Source organism: Lichenostomus cassidix, chromosome 4, assembly GCF_008360975.1.
Source record: "Lichenostomus cassidix isolate B80296 chromosome 4, HeHo_3.0, whole genome shotgun sequence".
Lineage (NCBI taxonomy): Eukaryota > Metazoa > Chordata > Aves > Passeriformes > Meliphagidae > Lichenostomus > Lichenostomus cassidix.
In genome coordinates this window covers 54,871,212-54,891,639 of record NC_139484.1, presented here as the reverse complement: position 1 = coordinate 54,891,639, position 20,428 = coordinate 54,871,212, and the positions used below count along the sequence as shown (strand labels likewise).

The 20,428-nt window shown below is 37.8% G+C and overlaps 1 protein-coding gene across 7 annotated transcripts in view; it reads right to left on the bottom strand.

Moving 5' to 3' along the window:
- The window catches only part of KCNIP4 (potassium voltage-gated channel interacting protein 4), a 398,679-nt gene that overhangs the window by 2,315 nt on the left and 375,936 nt on the right, over positions 1-20,428 (bottom strand). For all 7 annotated transcript variants that reach the window (XM_085059250.1, XM_085059244.1, XM_085059246.1 and 4 more), the window contains 5 exons: positions 19,758-19,827; positions 15,376-15,446; positions 7,427-7,534; positions 6,251-6,355; positions 5,551-5,613 (listed from right to left, as the gene is read on the bottom strand). In XM_085059250.1, the coding sequence (XP_084915376.1) occupies positions 5,551-5,613; positions 6,251-6,355; positions 7,427-7,534; positions 15,376-15,446; positions 19,758-19,827 (417 nt within the window). The remainder of the gene's footprint in view (positions 1-5,550; positions 5,614-6,250; positions 6,356-7,426; positions 7,535-15,375; positions 15,447-19,757; positions 19,828-20,428) is intronic.

Genomic DNA, 20,428 nt, shown 5'->3' with positions numbered 1-20,428 from the left:
GATCAACAGTTGTTTGCACAGAACAATATATATATACACAATACAAGAATTTATTACATGCTCATGTAGCATTTGCTGGTCTTCACTGTACTGATCCTACCCTTTAGTACTTTCTTCAGAGATAATATAGCCATCTTTAGTGAATAAAAAAACTGAATTATAGATAGTTTTGATGTTTCATTGAAGATATGCATCAAAAACCCACTTCTTAGAAAGGTTATCTCAATAGTATTCTCCACCACTGATAAGTATGTGAGACTGCTGTACATTAATCTTCCAGTAACACGTGTTCAGTATCAATTTCCAGTTAAATTATTCACTGTTCAGTCTAGTGGGTGATTTTCTTTGTAGAAGATTACAAGTCTGAGTAATTAGCTTAATTTATGTTATGAAACAGGCTCAGTGGGGTTTTTTATCTTTGATTCCGTATGTCATCTCAAGTGATGCTGCTGTAAGGAATGATCTGCATGCTATTTTGTATGATAAAATAACTTGTGGAAGCAAGGATATGTGATTTCAAAAAATACTCTATATAGGCTAATGCTTTAAAAGTTTGTGTAGTAAAGCTACTATATTAAATTACTGAAAGTTAAAATAAATAACTTCTCACTGCATTGCTTTGAAATATCAATAAACGAGTGAGGTCAGTGATGTAAGGTTAAAGTTTGATTTAAGTAATTTGTCATTTAATTAATACAAATGTTTTTGTATCTACATTGGCAACTAAGCTCAGCAAATGTGCAAAGCAAACAACATACATTTGCAAAGTGTTTTGACACTATCTATCAATTTTATTATATATGTATTATCATGAATGAAACTGGAAGTTTTCTAAAATCATATTTCTGAGGTTGGCTGTTTCTTTACAGAAGACTTCCAATGCCACGCCCTTAGTCAGTCAGATGGGAAGTCTTCACAAGAAGGTACAGACTTGTCATAATATTTAGAACATGATGAGTTTTAGTAGCTTTTTTCCCATCTTTAAGAAAAAAACAAACAAACAACAAAAAAAAAAAACCCAGATGCTTGCATTGGAATTCTTTGGCAAAGGTACCTTTTTCATGTGCCTCTTTTTTCATTACATTTTTTTACACAAATTTCCGTATTAGATTTGTTAAATGGTTCCTAATTTAAAATAAAGGAAGGTGTTAGTGCATGTGAAGCATTGTCCGTATGAAGTACAAACCTGGATGAATGAATTTTGGCAGATCTGACCTACCTTGAAGCCAGTTTTTCTTAGGTTTGAAATGATTTCTTTGCTGTTTTCAGGCTAGCCCAGACCATCAGCACTGTCTATGGAAAGGGTTACTCCTGCACAAAACACCTGTGCCAGCAGTCTTATTATCAGGACCTGTAAGTCACTCACCCTGACAGTCACCTCTGCACCATGCATGCCTTAGTCCTTTGTCTCTGTTCTTGGTGCTGCTGCAGATGTGGAGAAATGCCTGAGTCAGACCATTTTCCACCAGCACCAGGCAGTGAAAGGAGGCAGATGAGGAACTGGGAGGTGCCTAGCTCTTGATGTGGCCACACTGCTGTTTCCCAAGACCTAGATCTGCCCTTTGGTAATTTATATGAAGCCAGACAAACAGCAGCTGCTTTCTGGAACTCGTTCTGGCATACCTAGGGCATCATAGTCCATTTCTCCTGTGGGATCAGGGAGACTCCTGGAGTCTGGATGGCAGATTAGCATTCAAATGCATGTGGGGTAGGGAGGGCAGAGAAATGAGGTCATACACATTCCCTGTCTGAGATAGAGGAGGATGAGGGGGAGCACCATTCTGCTCAGATCCTTCTACATAGTGTCCAGAGACAACACTCAAAGCCTGAATGCTTAATAATTCCCCACATAACTGCTTTAACACTTTTTGAAGGGACAGGCCATACTTTGCAATGGGACTGTGAATTAAGAGCCTTGAACCACCTGTACACCTCAGGCTGTACAGTGCCACTGCATTGACATTTGTGCCAAATCAGTCCTCAGCACAACACAATTTTTTAAAAAGGCTCACACATGAAAAATGAATGTTTAAAAGCACGCCAAAGGCTCTTGAAGCTACAAAAAAAAACCCCTTCAGAAATGTACCCCAGGAACCTGAAGCAGAACCTCTGTTCAAAGATGTTCTGCTCTGTTCTTTCTTGCATGTAAAGTAAACATGCCATGCTTCTTTAGTTATTGCAAAACAGTAGTAAAAGGGATGTACTTCTACAACTCAGTAATTCAGCTTCCAACTCAAAGTGGAGGAATGCCAGTACTCAGAGACTGGCAAATCTTGCCTGAGATAACCTTGAAAAAAAGGCTCCTGCAGCCTTTCCCTGGTGGAACACACTTCTAGTCTATTTAAAGATTCCGACCTTACATTTTTAGATCTCATTCATATGAGATCTAAAACCTGTTAAGAACAGGTTTTCCTGCACCTGTGTTTTAAAAGCAGCAGCCATGTTCCTTTGAAAAATATGTAATCCTGAAAAGAGCAAAGCAACATTAACTCCTGAACTGAGTTTCTTGAAGGACTTTGATTTAAACCCAGTCACTAGTGGGGTTCTGCAGTGCTCATTCTCAACCAATTCTTTTCATCTTCATCAATGACCTGGACACAAGACTCGAAGGAATGCTAAGTAAGTTTGTGGACAGCACTAAACTGGGAGAAGCTGTCAACTCACTTGAGGTCAGGGAGGCCCTACAGAGAGACCTGGACAAAATAGAGAGATGGGTGATCACCAACCATATGAAGTTCAACAAGGGCCAGTCCTGGATTCTGCACCTGGGATGGGGCAACCCTGCTTGTGTGTATAGACTGGGGAGTGAGATGCTGCTGGAGAGCAGCACCGTGGAAAGAGATCTGAGGGTCCTGGTCAGTGGAAACTTGAGTGTGAGTCAGCAGTGCCCTGGCAGCCAGGAGGGCCAACCCTGTCCTGGGGGGCATCAGGAACAGCATCACCCACTGGGCAAGGGAGGGGATTGTCCTGCTCTGCTCTGCACTGGGGAGCCTCACCTCCAGTGCTGGGGGCAGCTTTGGGTGCCACAATGTAAGACATGAAGCTATCAGAGAGTGTCCAAAGGAGTCCGTGAGGATGGTGAAGGGTCTGGAAGCTGTGTGAGGAGTAGCTGAGGTCACTTGGTCTGTTCAGCCTGGAGAAGAGGGCACTGAGGGGAGACCTCACTGCAGTTACAAATTCCTCATGATGGGAAGAGAAGGGACAGACACTGATCTTCCTGATGACCAGTGAGACAGGACTGAGGGAATGGCCTGAAGTTGTGTCAGGGGAGGTTCAGGTTGAATATCAGGAAAAGGTTCTCCACCCAGAGGGTGGTTGGGCACTGGAACAACTTCTCAGGGAAGTGCTCACAGCACCAAGCCTGATGGAGTTCAAGAAATATTTGGACAATGCTCTCAGGCACATGTTGATTCTTGGGGCGTCCTGCACAGGGCCAGGTACTGGACTTGAATGTGATGGGTCTCTTCCAACTCAGTATATTCTATGATTCTATGAATCCTAATCCCAGACCTCATTTCTAAAACCAAATCTTGCTATAAACATGAATTACACACTTTGAAGCACAGAAGTCTTAATAGAAGAACAGTTCTTAAAGGACAGAGAGACAAAAATTTAGGCAGCAAGGCACTTTTTGTATCAAAAAACCATAGCCACCATTGAAGTTAAAAGCAAGGGAAGGTGAGATAAGCAGCATGATGTTGATGGTGTCTCCAACATGCAGCATTTTAGACAGCATCTGTCCCACAGGTATTCTGAATACTTAGAACAGGTAAATAAGAAATCTTCTAACAGACTTGAGAAACTGAATTGCATTTGATAAGGAGAGCAGACAATTCCTTACTAAAGGTATTCATTTTCTTTGTAAATGAATCACTCAGCCCATCACCATAATTGCTGTCATGTGCAGATTAATGTGTTATTTAACTTCCGGAGTGCTACAGACTTCAGCTGGGAAATGAATCTCATCTCTGTTTCTGATGATCACACAGCATTAGCAGAGCAAATGCCTTTTGTTAGTATTGAACAGCACTGACAAGCTGGAACCACGGTCAGTGCAAGAGAGCCCTGCTGACAGATGAGACACTACCCAGTGCTCGTTGCTAAGGATACACAGAAGAGCCACAGTTAGCAGAGCTCTTGGCTGTCTTTCGTCCTCCAAAATCAGTGGATTAAAATCAAACAAAGAATCACTTACTAGGTAGCTGTGCTCATAAGAGCAACCCCTCTTATTAATAGCTACAGATGCATATAAAAATAGACTGCTTCTAGAGCATCTTTAAGCATCTAGATCCTTCCCTACTCCAAACTATCAAAAAACCATCACCATCACTCACTAAGGGCATTTATCTTGAATGTCATGTTCTCTTCTGTCTCTTTATTACTCTCTTCTTGATATAGAAGATAAAAATCAATAAGCACAGATTATATTGCTGGTCTCTGTCATCTTTGTGTTAATTAGTCTGTTGGACAATGTACCAGTAGACCATTACCATGACTTCTTATATTTCTCACTGTAACAAATAATGTCAGGCTTATTTGCCATATCAATGTACATAATGTAATCAGGCCTATCATATTATCATATTCATTAGGTCTAATGTGATGCTTTTCTGTACACAACAATCTTTATACTTGGGGTGTCCTGTGTAGAGCCAGGAGTTGGACTTGATGATCCTGATGGGTCTCTTCCAGCTCACCATATTCTATGATTCTATGAACCTCTTACCATGTCAAAGGCTAGTCATCCTTATTTTATACTCTATCATTTTTTTCCCTTTCCATTTATAATTGTCAAATTAACAGGATTTCCTGAAATTTATGAAAATGCAATTTAACTTTTCTCATATCATCTCCTGGTCTGAGTACAAGCTGGTTTCTAAGAGCAGAGGAGTGAAAACAGGCTGTAACTCCTGCTTCAGAAGTTTATTCTCCAACTTGGCTCTAGAGGCCAGGAGCTGCTTTCAGCAGTTAAAAGAAATTAACAGCAACCTGGGTAGTGTAAACAGTTGTGGCTGATAATCACAATCATTCTCCCTCTTGCCTTGAGAAAACTTGCCTGGTGCTAACTCTTGCCATCCAACATTTTGCAAGCCCCTTGCACTCTCCTTTTATATGGCCTCACAGCTTATAAGCACATGACAACTCACTGAGAAACTCACTCATAGATTATAAATTTTCAGGCAATATTATTACTGCCATGATTATATTGCCCCAGCATGGGCAGAAAATAGAAATAAATATTTAGCTGAATGCAAAGAAACTTTTTTCTATCAAGTACAAACAGTACACTGTTATTGAGAGGAAGGATATTGGCACAGTTGTCTAATAAGCAATGACAGCTTGTGTGTAACAGCTCTTCTGCAGATTCAGGCCACAAATTTACTTACACTGTTTAGTGTTTTTGTGTAATGGTGCACATACATAGTCTACCTTGGGAAAATGCTGTCTCTGTTATTAGGATCTCCCTCACTGACGCTCCAGAAATCTGTGTAGAGCTATGATAGTATTAACCACCAGCTACATATTCAGTACTTATCACTGAATACTTACTTTCTGGCAGCTCTCAATGAATTCGTCTATGGTAACTACTCCATCTTTGTTTTTGTCCATTTTCTGTAAAAAAAAAAAAAAAAAGAAAAAGAAAAAGAAAAAGAAAAAGGAAAGGAAAGAAAGAATAAGAATGTATGAGAATTGGGTTTTTGTGGTCAGGCTTTGGTAACAGGGGGCTACGGGGGTGGCTTGTGTGAGAAGCTGCCAAAAGCTTCCCCCATGTGCAGCAGAGCCAATGCCAGCTGGCTCCAGGATGGATCTGCTGCTGGCCAAGGCTGAGCCCATCAGTAATGATTCCCTCTTGAACCATTCATTATGTTTTCCCTCCCCTGCCCGGCTGAGGGGGGGAGTGAGAGAGAGGCTTTGGTGGGTGCCTGGCATCCAGCCAGGGTCAACTCACTGCAGTATGTTTTTCCTCCTAATTCCTGTGTAAAACAAGTCCTTTTCATTATTCAGTTATATGTCAGCCTAGGAACAACCAGCCCAAAAGTCACAGTAAGTGATATACTGGAATATGCTTAAAGAGCTTGTTGTTGAAAAAACAGGGTTCAATGAGTAGATCTGAGAAACTTGGGATGGAACCACAGAGAATAAAAAGGATTAGAGAATTGGAAGGATATGCAAAACTGTTATAACAATGAAAATCTTTCTCAATCTCCTCACAGAGCAGTCTTCTTGGCTTCTGTGTTACACAACCTACCTGGAAAAATGTTTCCACATGTTGTTTAGGTGCATCTTCCTTGAGAACAGGATAGGTGCATTTCCCCATCATATCATATATTGCTTTCATGATATCAAGCATTTCCTGAAGAGGAAAAAAAATGTTTTTGCAATGTAATGTGCATTGTAGACACTGCTTTAACTCAGAACACATAAATAATTTTTGGACTTCCATTTTAGAATAAAAATTTGAAATTTGCCTATTTTTTGAACAGCTTCAAGAAGGAACTTCTTAATTCCTAGAAATTCTAGCATCTGATTTCAGCTTTCATAGATGTATGATTCCAATTTTAAATGATGTGTAATATATGCAATTTCATGGATTGTGGGAAGAATCTCCCAATGCCTTATGAATAAAAATAAAAAGTAAAAGGAGTTCTGTAACAGCAAGTGAATGGCCAAAACACATCAGCTTCTTATAGCTGATTTTCCCTAGAGAAAATAGAGACACCCATGCACACACCTGCTCTAATGCAGAGTCCTCCTTTTATGTCAAAGACTTTGAATTTTCTTAACAGTGGCTTATGAAAATTTAAAGAATAATTATAAAAACAAGTCATCTGCAGCATGCTGCGAAATTATTCTACAGATTACTCTTCTATAATGATCATGAAGTGTTTTCTAAAAGTGTAAAATTGTAAGTTTAATTTATATATTTCCATAAACCTCACTTTAGAAAAACTCCATATTGAAAGCACTCATCTGGTCCCACTGTAATTAAAGTATGTGTTTGAATCCTTGCAGAATAAAAGATGTAGGAATCTTTCTTTATAAATTCTGTTTCAAGTAAACATTTTTAGAAGTAGATTCATAAAATAAGCAACCATTACAGCCCATGTACTTAATTCCTTTTTGTCCAAATATCCTACCAATCTATTCTAGGGACTGTATGTGCAAATACATAGGCATAGTTGAAGCCAACCATTTCTGTAATTGAAGAATTCTGAACTTTTACACCTTCTATAAAGATTTTCCCTTTTCAATTTTCATATATGCCTGTAAAATAAGACAATTAATTTAATTTTTAGCCTGTCCAATTTCATAATATCTGATAATTTGTTAACACATTTAATTTGACAATTAACCATTCTTCTTTGAATGCAGGACTTAGCCATACAACCTTTATTTCAGTGACTAGAGTAGAAGTAGACCTTACCTCTTTAGTTATATATCCATCCTTATTTATATCATACAAATTGAAAGCCCAGTTCAGTTTCTCCTGTACTGTCCCTCGGAGTAAAATTGAGAGACCCATGACAAAATCCTGAATAGACAAAAGGTCTTGGTCAGTTTGGAATTGAACAGTTTTTCACAAACACTCAGAAATCCAGACTAATGCATTTGTCAGAAGTCTGGAAAGATGTGTTGTTTCAATTTTTTTTGCTTCATTATAAGTGTTAATGATTGCTGGATTAACAATCCAGGCACTATTTGCTACATTCATAATTAATAAGTAAATTGAGTAATTTTCTATAAAGTAAACCATAATTTTCCATTAGTGGATGTATCCTCTGAAATGTCTAATGTCTCACATAAGCAGTTCCTGTTGAAGTAAATACCAGGAAAAAGCAATCCCCATGGCTTAATGGTCCAAGTAAAGCTTAGGTAGGAGTTAGACTAATCTAAGCACAGGAGACCAATCAGGGGAGAACCAGGTACTGAGGAACATTAAATTCTTGTTAATTCAGTACCTTGTTAAAGTGGAATATGTGGTTCCCAGATCTCTTAGATCCATCTGCTGCAGTCAATATTTCAAACTTCATCTATGATACTGCACATCTCAATTCTTATTACTTTTATTGGAAGTATGATAGGGAATAATAAATATATTACGTGTCCACATACCATCTTTATGTTTTTATGACTGCTATAGACTAATTCCACAGAAATTAATCAGAAGGCTTTTGAGATTATTTATATGTAGAATTGGGTTATAGATTTTTGTTTCATAATACTCTTTTGACAGCATAAACCTCATTTACATTTAATGACAGACTGGAGAAAATTTCAACTTGCATCACTTCTCTTCTGTATTTCTTAGCATGTTAACATTTTTTTCCTAACCATCTCCTCCACCTTTTTCTATTTGATAAGCTTATGAACCCATAAATATGTGAAATTGCCTTCATAATAGGTTGAGCAGAATATGGCAAGTGCTTTTATTTAAATGTGCCTTTCTACGTCACCAGCGATGACATACAGGAAGTCTTAGAGTAACATTAAAGCAGAGACAACAAAAGCTGAAATATTTCTTATTTGCACCAGCAAAAGTTTTGCATTTCCTCTAACATAGAAACAATGGAAGAGACTACACTGAGGTTAGACATAAATTACAAAGGTCTGGTGCACCACACAGTCAACTAAGTATCCCTGATACAGTGAAGAATACACAGACATCATGGCCTCAGATGGTCTAGTGGGCACAGACAGCTCTTCTGACAGCTTCAGTCATTTTAACAATTCAGTTGGCTTGCTCTGGGTTTTCTTAGTCTGTCACAGATTTCTGTCTTATTGGTATATGTGCCTTTTGGGGTAAATGGATACATGAATCTTGAAAGAGTTTTGCTCATCCTGTCTTGTTCACATCTCAATGACTAATTGAGGGTCACAGGGTTAAATCTCCAAACAGCTCTTTAACAATGTACTATTAAACATTAAAATGTTCAAGAAATTCAGAACAGATTTGAACACATTACAGCATGAGCAATTAACCTTTTTAATTCAGTACCATGTCTTCAAATCTTTTCTGCACTGTTTTACATTCTTGATGTAGCTTCTCCTGAAGTCCTTTGTGAAGGTCCCTAGTTGCATTATTTTCTCAGATTATACGTAATAATTCTGAATTTATTTTTATTTTGGCACAGCAACGTTTTTGAATTTATTTTATCTAAACTATCAATTTTTCTTTTCTTGTTCAATTCCCTTTGTTCCTTTCTGTGATGCATCACCTGTGTTAGCTGGCTTCCTGGAATCATTTATATCCCCATTTCCAAGGCTACCCTTCTATAATTGGTTTTAAAAATAAAACCCTTGGCTTTATGTTGTTTTTTTTCTATGGGACTAGATGTTCTTAAAAAGCAGAGACAACCTTCCAGGTATGTGCTCTAAACATTGCAGCAGTGAGTCATCTCCTTCCATATTGCATCAACATGTGTTGGGATCCCACGTAGTTTGGGTGCTTTGCCTTTACCTGAGTGTTGTGCAGGAGTCATGTCAAGAACAGCAGAAAGGCTTTATCATAATAGGAAGTTATGATGAGCTGGATAAGGACCAGCTTGGATGGGATCTCTTTTCTACATACTTTCAAGCAATTGAAGAGCACAGTAATAGAATCATACAGAAGTAGAGCATCTGGATATAGGCTAAATCCACTGGGTATTTTGCGCTAGAGCCTTCAACAGGAAGATGCTCTGTATGGTGGAAGGCAATGTGTGTGTCAGGAGCAGTGCAGCCATTCTAACTGATAAGCTAACAACCCAGTGCAGACAGCCATGCTAAAGCAGCAGTGCAGAGGGAAGTGTTAAAATCAGAGAGCAGCTGCCCATCTACTTATGCATGTTACCAGCACTCAGTGACACATTTATCAGGCACACCATTTAGCAAAGACCACAAATACAAGTCCCCGTGACAGTGTTAGAGTACTCAGATGCTGTTTTCCATTCCTGTTTAGACACCTAATTTCTAGGGAGAGAGGAATTCTACTTTTAGAGCCTGTTTATTTTTTAAGGAAATGTCACCATCCTCTGATACGTATATCCTCTGAGAAGCTGTCACTGCCCACTGAGAGGGGTGGTCCTGCTCAGCTGAGCACTTAGTGGGGAGAGGTACATCTGGTCTAGGGTGACAAAGAAGCCTAAAACAGGAGGTCTGGGCTGAGACACAACTCTAGGTTGGGTCTTTCTTCAGTCTGTGACAATAAAGTTAGAAGCACAAAAGTCTCTGCCTTGGTACTTGCCTTTATTCCTTTCCACAGCTTCCTGTTTGCAACTTGCCAGTTTCCTGCAGAGCATGCTAATACCTATTAAGACCTCCTTCTATGCCTAATTTTGATTCTTCAAGAAAAGAGGATGTCTAACTGAAGGGTTGTGAAATGCAGCATCATTGCACCTGTGCCAGAGCCTGCTCACATTTCTGTTCTGCACTACGGCTGTAGAGAATGTCTGGTTGTGATCTGAGATGAACTTGTATTTGTGGGCTTTTTCCCAGCAGTGATTAATTATCTCCTAGCAAGGTTGTTGATGACTTTCAGATTGTTTTATCTCTCAGTAAATCTTTGGTGATAATTAGTTCATTAATAAATTAATTAACAATCTTATTAAGTGTGCTGTCTCAAATCCATAGGAAAGCTTAAAATTATTCCACCTGGTCATGTGTTCCTTTATGTCTTTTTCAATGCCAGAAGTTGGTAGGCAGGAACCTAAATCCATTTTTAAATTTAGATTTTAGGATTTTGAAGAGGAATCAAGTGATATCACAGAAGTGGTGCCCTGGTGTGTATAAAACAAAGGTCACAGAGGAGGAACTGCTGTTAAAAGGAAATATATTTCTTTGTACTGCTTTAAATTAGATGGTGGTAAAATTCTTATGAGATCACCACTGTACTGAGAAAAATTAGCTCATTTGCTACATGACATGGACAAACCTTTTTGTGTTGAACCCATCATGCTTATGAACCTCATGAAATTCAACAAGGCCAAGTTCAAGGTCCTGCACCTGGACTGGGGCAATCTCGAGCTCAGATAAAGGCTGGGCAGAGAATAGATTTAGAGCAGCCCTGAGGAAAAGGACTTGGGGATATTGGTTATGACAAACTCAACATGAACCAGCAATGTGCACTTGCAGCCCAGAAAGACAACCATGACCTGGACTGCATCAAAAGAAATGTGAGCAACAGGCAAAGGAAGGTGATTCTGCCCCTCTTCTCTGCTTTGATGAGACCCCACCTGAAATGCTGCATCCAGCTTGGGGGCTGCTGAACCTGCTGGAACAAATCCAGAGGACTGGAGCACCTCGGCTGTGAAGACAGGATGAGAGTTGGGCTCGTTCAGCCTGGAGAAGAGAAGACTCCAGGAACACCTTAGAGTAGCTCCCGTTCCCTAAAGAGGGCCTACAAGAGAGCTGGGGAGGGACTCTACACAAGGACAGGTAGGGACAGGACAAGAACTGTCCTGAGAGATAAACTGACAGGACAAGTACTGTGCTGAGAGTTTAAACTGACAGAGAGTAGGTTTGGATTAGCTATTAGGAATAAATTCTTTACTGTGAGGGTGCTGTGGCACTGGGACAGGCTGCCCAGAGAAGTTGTGCAGGTTCCATTCCTGGAAGTGTTCAAAGCCAGGTTGGATGGGGCTTGGAGCAACCTGGTCTAGTGGGAGATTGCCCATGCCACAGGAGCCAGAACTAGATGGTTGTCATGGTCCCTTCCATGTTCCATGATTCTATGAGGCATTTAACTGCTGCCTTCATAATACCGCCTTGGACACCACTTTTATTATTAGTAAAATGTGAAGTTGTGTTTGATCTTAAGAACTGTACTCTTCTATGGAACTGAGTCAGCATGCTTGTTAATTTATTAACCAATATAAGTTTGGGGTTGATTAAATATTATAGAAATCTTTAAACATTTCCATTGTGTTTGGGCACAGCATTGTGCTTTAAGGCACTGAGAATTAGTGGGATTATTGAATAACTTTCAGCAAAATCACATTTAGAATAACCTTAATCTGCATCTACAACAAAGGAAGTATACCGATTTGGATATTTGCATGTGGGTGTGATGAGCTTTACCTTTGCCAATATGTCTAAAGTTAATTAGCCTCCATTTTTCTGTCTGTGTAAATAGTTTTGAGGCCAGATCTTAATTTTGGCTCAGTGACAATATATATGCAGCAAATGGAAACTTTGCTTTTATATCTGTCTCTGCCTAATGGAAAAAAGAACTTCACTAATATGCCCAAAGAGCCCTCCAATAGCTGGGTCACTGGGTCTTCAGAAACTCTGTTCTCATATTAAAGCAAAACTAGTTCACAAAACTAATGAAATAAACTAGCCTCAAAATTAATATGATCATGGGATAAGGAGAGATAAGTTCAAGCACCTAGTTTTGAGTTTGTTTTTTATGCTACAGAAATCCTTCACTTAGAGATCCTGGCTCTTAGCTAAGAGCATACAGATCACAAAACTCTAAAGACACAAAACTCTAAGCAATCTCACCAAGCAATCTCACCAAGCAATCTCACCAAGAAATGTCAATTGGGGTGTACATTTAAGTTGTGCTAAAGTCTAATACTTCATTGTTGATGGTTGAAAATTTGAGGAAAAAAGAGCAAAAAGCTAAAGAAAATTCTCCCTTTTTACCCACAACTCCAGCTACCACTGCTTCATGGAAACTTGAGAGTGCAACACAAAAAAAAAGGTCATTCTTACCTACAAAAGAATTTTGCTACCACTTCAGATTTTGATAATCTTTTTTTACACAGAAGATAGCCAAAGTGTTTTTATCATAGGTTATTATATTAAATTGCATTTACTCCTACACTTTGATATAGAAAGTTATTTGGAAATAATGGTTATTTGTTCTCCAAACTTTTAAATTATTCCCTCTCTACCTTTTGAGGTGTTTACTTTTGTTGTTTTTCTAATGGTAACTAGAATAAAGATTGGAATAGAAAGAATATGTCACAGCTGCACCGAGGATGAAAAGGAGCAGGAAAAAAAAGAGATGATTGTATTTTGCACATTTCACAATAACTTCTTTCACATCTTGCAGCTATTTTCATGTGATTATTAAAAAAAACCCATATATTTTTAACTTCAGGAGGATGCTTTTAGAATGGCTATCATCCAGTTATAGTGAGTATAATGTTGCTACAGGGACACAGAAGAAAGAGTCTTTTGACAGCATTAGAGTTATGATGGATTCACAATTAGTGCAAACAATATCAAAATGTAAATCTCTCATGTCTAGCTTGACAGTGAACAAACGTAAGCTGGAAATGTCATTTTGGCAATGAAAAAAGGCACCACTGCTTTTATTTTCTTGATTTATTTTATTCCAAAGCCCTTTTTTTTTGGGCACACACCTGCACTCTGAGATAATCAAAATCCTTTAAAAGGGCAGCAAATCTAGAGTATTTCCTAAGGCTTTCTGTCTGAGATACAAGTGTCAACAAATTGAGCAGAAAACGTACAAAAGCTTTTTTTGCTCCCATTCTTTTTGATGATAACTGCAGAAATACTTTTCAACTATTGATTCTAAAAATGCTTTTTCTCAATGCGTCTGCTGTTGCTGAAACTGAAAGAGGAGAAGTTTAGGTTAGATATACAAAAGAAATTCTTTACTGTGAGGGTGGTGAGGCACTGGAACAGGTTGCACAGAGAAGCTGTGAATGCACCACCCCTGGAAGTGTTCAAGGCCAGGTTGGATGAAGCAGCTGCTTCACCTTCTTCCTTCACCTAGTGGAAGAAGGTGTCCCTGCCCAGGGCAGAGGGTTTGGAACTAGGTGATTTTTGTGATCCTTTCTGATTCAAACCATTTTATGATTCTGTGATTTGACCAGAAGAATCCTTGTAGATTTAGCCTATGTACAGAAGATATGAATAAAACCTCCATTCCTGCTTCTAGTTTCACACAGATCCTATTGACCTCCTGTCCTAGGTTACAGTACAAATGTATCTAGTATTCTATTACCACCAGCCGTGGGACATTAGCTGTTATCAGCTGTGTCTCACTCCTGATAACTGTTAATGAGCTATCAAGAACCAACCACATGACTCATGGAATTATCTCATCCTGTTGTGAGATGCTCCACCCAGGAGGGAGGAGCCAAGCATTCCCACCTGGATATAACCTGGGCTTGGCACTGCCCAAGTTAGCCCTGTCTACTGGGTTCTCAGAGGACAAGAGCTACCACTGGACCTTCAGGAGGAGACCAGACCTTCACAGGATCATCACTTCAGCTGAACTGCTTCATTTGGACTGCTACCACCACCCTAACAGGGTGTCAGGTTGTATCTGACTTTGTCAGTGCTTTTCCTTCTATTATTGCACTTATTTAATTTTCCTATTAAATTTTAATCCTGACTTGTGATCTCCCACTGGTTTGTTTTCAAACTGATACACCTCAGCTGCCTGGAAAAAGGTAGATAGGGTTCATGGTTTTTGTTTGTTTGTTTGTTTTTAACACAAATAATGAAAAAAATTATCTGATATAGTCTTAGTTTAACGTAGAAATTCCTGATCACAGTGCACCTGACTGGCAAGTCTTCTTCCTATTACATCAATTAATTATTTTTATGGAAAAAAAAAAATCTGTCAGACCTCACAATTTCATTCACTAAAATAAATCATCAAAACATGTACAGGACACTTCAATAAATTTAAAGTGTGTGTATTTATCACAATCCTATCATAAGCTGGAAGGCAATCATTCATTCATTATAATCAAAACAAAGCAAAACATGGCAAAACAAACATATCCTTTTCCAAATGAACTGACTTTTTAAAAAATTCTATAGCTTAAAATATTATCTCCTTTGCAGTATATTGTACACCCTGTTCTCTACACTACTTCAGTAAAGTCCCTTTTTACCATATTATTTTGTGGATGACTTCAGCCTTAGCAGGGAAAGGCAGACGTGGGAAAACAGATTGTGCAGTTAAATGGAGGAAGAATGAATTCCAAACCCCTGTGCTTTTAAAAACATTTGTTGTAAAGCCTTTTTCTAGAACTTTCTGGAAACTAAGTATGAAAAATTCTACTTTGGCTGAGTAATCCCCATAACATTAGCTGTAATTCAGAGACCACATCTCGCAAAGATGGAGAGGAAGAGCTATTTTAGGTAACTTGTGTATAAGTTATATTACCTTTTCAATGGTCAGATTTTAAGAAATATTATGTAGTAGCACAGTCTGAGTCACCATTATGGAATATACAATTGTAAAATAATGGCTTTTGTTATTACATTGGAAAAACTTGAAACTTGAGTCACATAAGCTACATTTTCCCTAATGTGAGCCATATAATAAAAGCCACCAAACTGGACCTCATTACAAGGAATGGCAAAATATACAATTTTATAAAAATAAGCAACAGTATCACTTACCTCAAAACTTACAGATCCATTGTGATCAGTGTCAAATGCATTAAACAGAAAATGTGCATATGTTGTGGAATCTAAAATTTAAAACAGTAAAAAGTCATTCAGAGTTAGCACATATTATTTAATTAAATTTCATTCTATTAAAACTATATGATAGCAATATATATTTTGATACCAAAATTTCTTAGCAAGACTAGATTTTCAATTAATTTTAGGCAAGAGAGGTTGGATAAGTTATAAATGCAAGTACATTGATAGCAACACTGCTAGAAACCAAAAATGAAAAATTCTGTTCTAGAATATCATTATTAATTTTTATTCTTGTTTTTGCTAATCACTGGTACCTGAGCAAATAACAAAGATGATATGTTATTGTAGTCTGAAACAACCTGTTTACAGGAGCACTAGCTGACTGTGGCAGGGGATCTGATCGATTTCATATGCTCAAAATGGAGAATGTGTTCATTTGTTCCCCTTACATGGGGGAAGCAGACACCTCCCTCACTGCATCACGTGTATTGGTTTTGCTCTGGACACAGACCTGCTCCCCAGGTGGAAGCTGATCCTGTCAGAAAGATGCTGCTGCAGTCAGGGAGAGGAAATCCTCTCCTGAGAAGCAGACTCCTAAAGCTGATTTGATGCTGAATTCCCATGATCATTGCATTAGGGCTTAGAAGAACTGTCTGTGACTGACTAAATGGTCAGTAAGACTCTGAAAGATGACCTTAAACAAATGATCCCTTCACTATTTGCATACTTTCCAAACCTCCTCCCCAGTGCATATTGACTCATTTCAGAAACACAAGACAGCATGAATATTAATCTGTCAAGACTGTAATTTTTGTAAAGATCCATCTTTCTATTTCCACTGAATGCCTTCTGAAAGGCACAACCTGCTCCAGGAGTAATATATTGTGAAGAGAGAACTTATCCAGAGATAGCCCTGTGGACATGAGGTACAAGCTGCTGGGGTAAAGGGAAGTCAGCTGCCCTCAGTGTCTCTTCTGCCCCTTAAAATCATGTGAAGTAATGTAGGATGAGGGTTTGTGTACTTTCAATATTCACTTTTCTCTTTCTACTTTATATGTTTATGTTAATTTTAGGTTAATTAACACTAACTTCACAAATTATTAATAAAGGGCAAAGTGTTATGAAATCAGTGTCCCCCTTGCAGAATAAACCTGTCATGGAAAAACCTGATCAGTGCTGCAATGCCATTTTCTGATTTCTTGGCAATAAAGCGTTTTACCTTTTATATCAGTCCTGCAAACCTTTATTTTTCACAGCCCAAAATATGGTTTTGCGTTAAACTGAGCAATAGTCTTGGGACACACCTGAAATGCCACCTTGACTCCAGGGAACCAAATATATCAAAACTCAAAGCTTTGTGCTTCACAGATTCAGACCTGATATTTGTAAGAAAAGCCTCTAGTCTTCAATATGTTAATTTTATATGACGTGAAATAATCGTAACAAGAAAAAACTGCAATATTTAAACCCTGTCTGTTAGCACATTTCCAAAGAATTAAATCTCCACCACCACTACCTGAGAGAGTCATTCATTTCCATGCCCAGTCACCACTGTAATTGCTGAAGCACGGCTTGGCAGATACACTCATACTTTAACTGAAAAATGTAAATTTGTTGACTTCAGTTCATATTTAGGATTTTAATAGCCATATTTTCTATAATCTACTAAGACTTCTGTTGTGCAACAGAATATACTACGCAAATCATCTTCAGGGAAAAAAGAGGTTATGGAGGTATAATTACTGTAAACTGAATTTTAAATATCTTCCTATTTTCTTGGCACTCATGTCTTACAAACATCTGAAATATTCCTGGGTTTCTTTGTAGATATACATAAAAACAAAAGTATTTTATTTTTGTTGCCCATACATGATACAATATATTACTCTTTTTCTACGATTATATATGAAAAAAAAAGTTCCTATTTGATGAATATTTTTTTTTGTAACCCCTCTGAAAAAAGAAAAAAATCAATAGCCTTTTTCAGAGTTGTTTGTTCAAGCAATTTTGGTCTGAAATTTTGCCCTCAAAACCACAGCAGGATGAGGCATGCTAGTCTTTTGATTAGAGATACTCAATCTAATTGCGCCCATTCTCTGCCCCCTAAATCCTGAATATTAATAATTTTAGAAAAAATCTTAACTTTTTAAATTAAATATAGTTTCTTTCCGTGGATCTGATATCATAACTAGTAGGCCAGTTTGCTATCTTAACAGGTCAAGATAGGAACAGATATTTAATCAGAATTCCCTTGAAAAACACCATCAAAGCATTTTAAACATCAGAGACAAAAAATGGTAGTCATTAAGTCATTAGATATGGAAGAGTATGGCTTATCAAAGTATGAGCATGATCTACTTTGTTCAGAAGTGATGATGTAGTGTAATAATTATTCAGTGTGTGGATTCTTGTCTATGAGTTGGCTGGCTGAAGAAAAAATCCCAAGTTATGTTTCTGGTGATTCACTGCATAAGTGCAAGGAGTGTATTCATTCACCCACACAGCAGTGAACCTAAATAGAAGTTACTGGAGTGCCCTTTCCGGCATGGAAAGTTTTAACAAACCCATTTTTGCCTTTCAAAATAGTTTTTACTGCAATCCAGTGTCTTCTCCTTTCCTTTGTTACTCATGTGGCTCCTTGTCCTACTTGTAGTCCTCCTGTATTTTTTCCTGGACAGTCTTGGAAGTCTCTTGATGAAGCAACTTTCTGGATGACATTGAGAAATTTCTTTGGTTGCCTTGAAGCTTAAAACCTTGCAGACATAATTTTGTTTGTACAGATATGAATTGTCATAATGATACATCATGTTGTATCTGGTTTTTGATCACACAGACAATTTCAACACAGATCTACGTGTAAGACACATGTTTTAATTTGGGGACAACTTTCAAGATTCTTTTTTCCTCTTTAATATTTACACATACATAAAATCATTATTTTAGGCACAAATGAAATTTAGAGGCCTCAGCTGGACACATTATTTTGACAAGACATTAAAATATTTAAGAGCCCAGTCTGGCTTATTAACTAGACAGTCCCCTGCTGTTGTCACCTCCTCCTCCAAAGGATGCCACTGCCCTAAATGCCAGAGGAGGAGCAGAAGGATCAGCATTCACAGCAGGAATAGGAGTGAAAATTAGACATTCAGCATATATCCATTTTACATTAATGATTTTTAGTAATTTTTCTTCTCTGTAACAATTAGATCTGGAGTAATAAAGATTAGTATTTTAAGATTAGATTTACTGCCACAATATGTTTTGATTTTACTATTAAAAAATAGTAAAAACAGGTGTGCTTTTTCTTTTCCATAAAATTTTGGGTGGATCACTAGGAAATATGATAGATGGTTTTTATTATTTTAAGTGTAGTAAAGGTGTAGTAAATCACATGGAGAGAATTATTTTCACTAGGCACAGTAACTAAAAAATATAATATTTCAAACAGTAATTGTTATCTTGCTCCAAAAGTTTACATATAGAAACAATCAGTAGGCAGATCCACCCTTTTAGCCTTTTATCTGTATTGAGTGTTCCTATTTGTTATGGATTTCAATGATGGTAATCCACACTGAATGCTGCTCTTTACCTTCTAGGTCTTTATTCAAAATAAAATGAATGGGGAAAGATTTTGTTTCTACCAATTAAGTATGGGTTTTCAAATAAAAAAATGGAAAGAAGGAGTTCTAAAAAGTCCTAGAGAAGCTCTGGAAGAAGTTGAAGAGGTGGGATTGAAGGGTTGTAGGAGAATATGAAGAGGGGTAACTGAATAGCAAATGCAGGAGGAAGAAAAGAGAGAAAAATATTCAAATTTAAAGAAATCTGAGGTTCAAGGAAAAAACCTGTTATGCATTTTTGCATTACCATCGTTGCACTAAAAGATAATGAAGATAAAAAAATTACAAAACTCCTGGAAATCAATTAATTCAAATCAAGGTTAGCATTTAAGAAGAGAAACCCCACAGAATTAATGCACCGTTCTACTATGGTTTTTAGGGTGTACCTGCATTGTCTCCTACAGTTCCTCCTACTGTGAAAGGGTTTTTTGAATAAAAGAGAATGGACAAGAATTTTTTTAAATCCTAAAGAGAAATAACCTGCTCAGATAAACTTGGTTTTCAGTGGTACCAAAGTACAGGTAGTAACTTCATAACAGAAGACTGACTTTATGTAGATATCATTGCATTTCCTTCAGAAATATATATTTTAAAACGTGTCTAACCATCAAGGAAATACCCTGTGAGTTCAGAGAGCTTGAGGCAACAATCTTGTTAATTTGAACATCAGGTTCTTTTGTCAGCCTTAGGAACTAACAGACATACTGTAGTACCTAACTATGTCTGCCAAGTACTCACCTCCCTGCGGAAAGAACTGAGAGTAAATCTCTTTGAAGGTTTCTTCATTGACAACACCGCTTGGGCATTCCTGGAAAAAAGTGAATTACAAGAAATGAATACCATCCAATGGGGCCCTGTCAACTCATGTTCATGAGACTGTCCACAACATATGTGACTTTGCACTTTCAACTTTCAAATATTAATGCACATTATCACACACTGAAATATCTTCCTAAAGAATTCCCATGAGACAAAACTTCCTTCTGTGCCATGTATCTCGACTTCAGCTGAGACCTGAGTGACACACATGGGCAGCAACCACCCAGGTGTCACTTGTGGGCCATGGGTGGCCACTCCCTCAGCTGCAGTAAGCATTTGCACAGTATGGAAATCAAGCAGGAGTATAAACACTTAGCTAAAGCAGAAGGAATACTGTAATTGTTTACTAAGTCACACACAAATATCCAAAACCAGAGAGCTGATTTCTAGTCCTGAATTTTCCAGACTGAGCAGAAGACTTTGGGCAATACACTTAATTCCTTTTTTGCCTTAATTTCTCCTTTAACACAAAGAGAAAAAAAACCTGGTATGCTCTTTAAAAGGAAAGGAGTTTTAGAAACAAAGGAAAACAAGAAAATGCAAATTAAGTTTTAAGGTTCACACATTTATGCTATTTGGACTGAGGACTC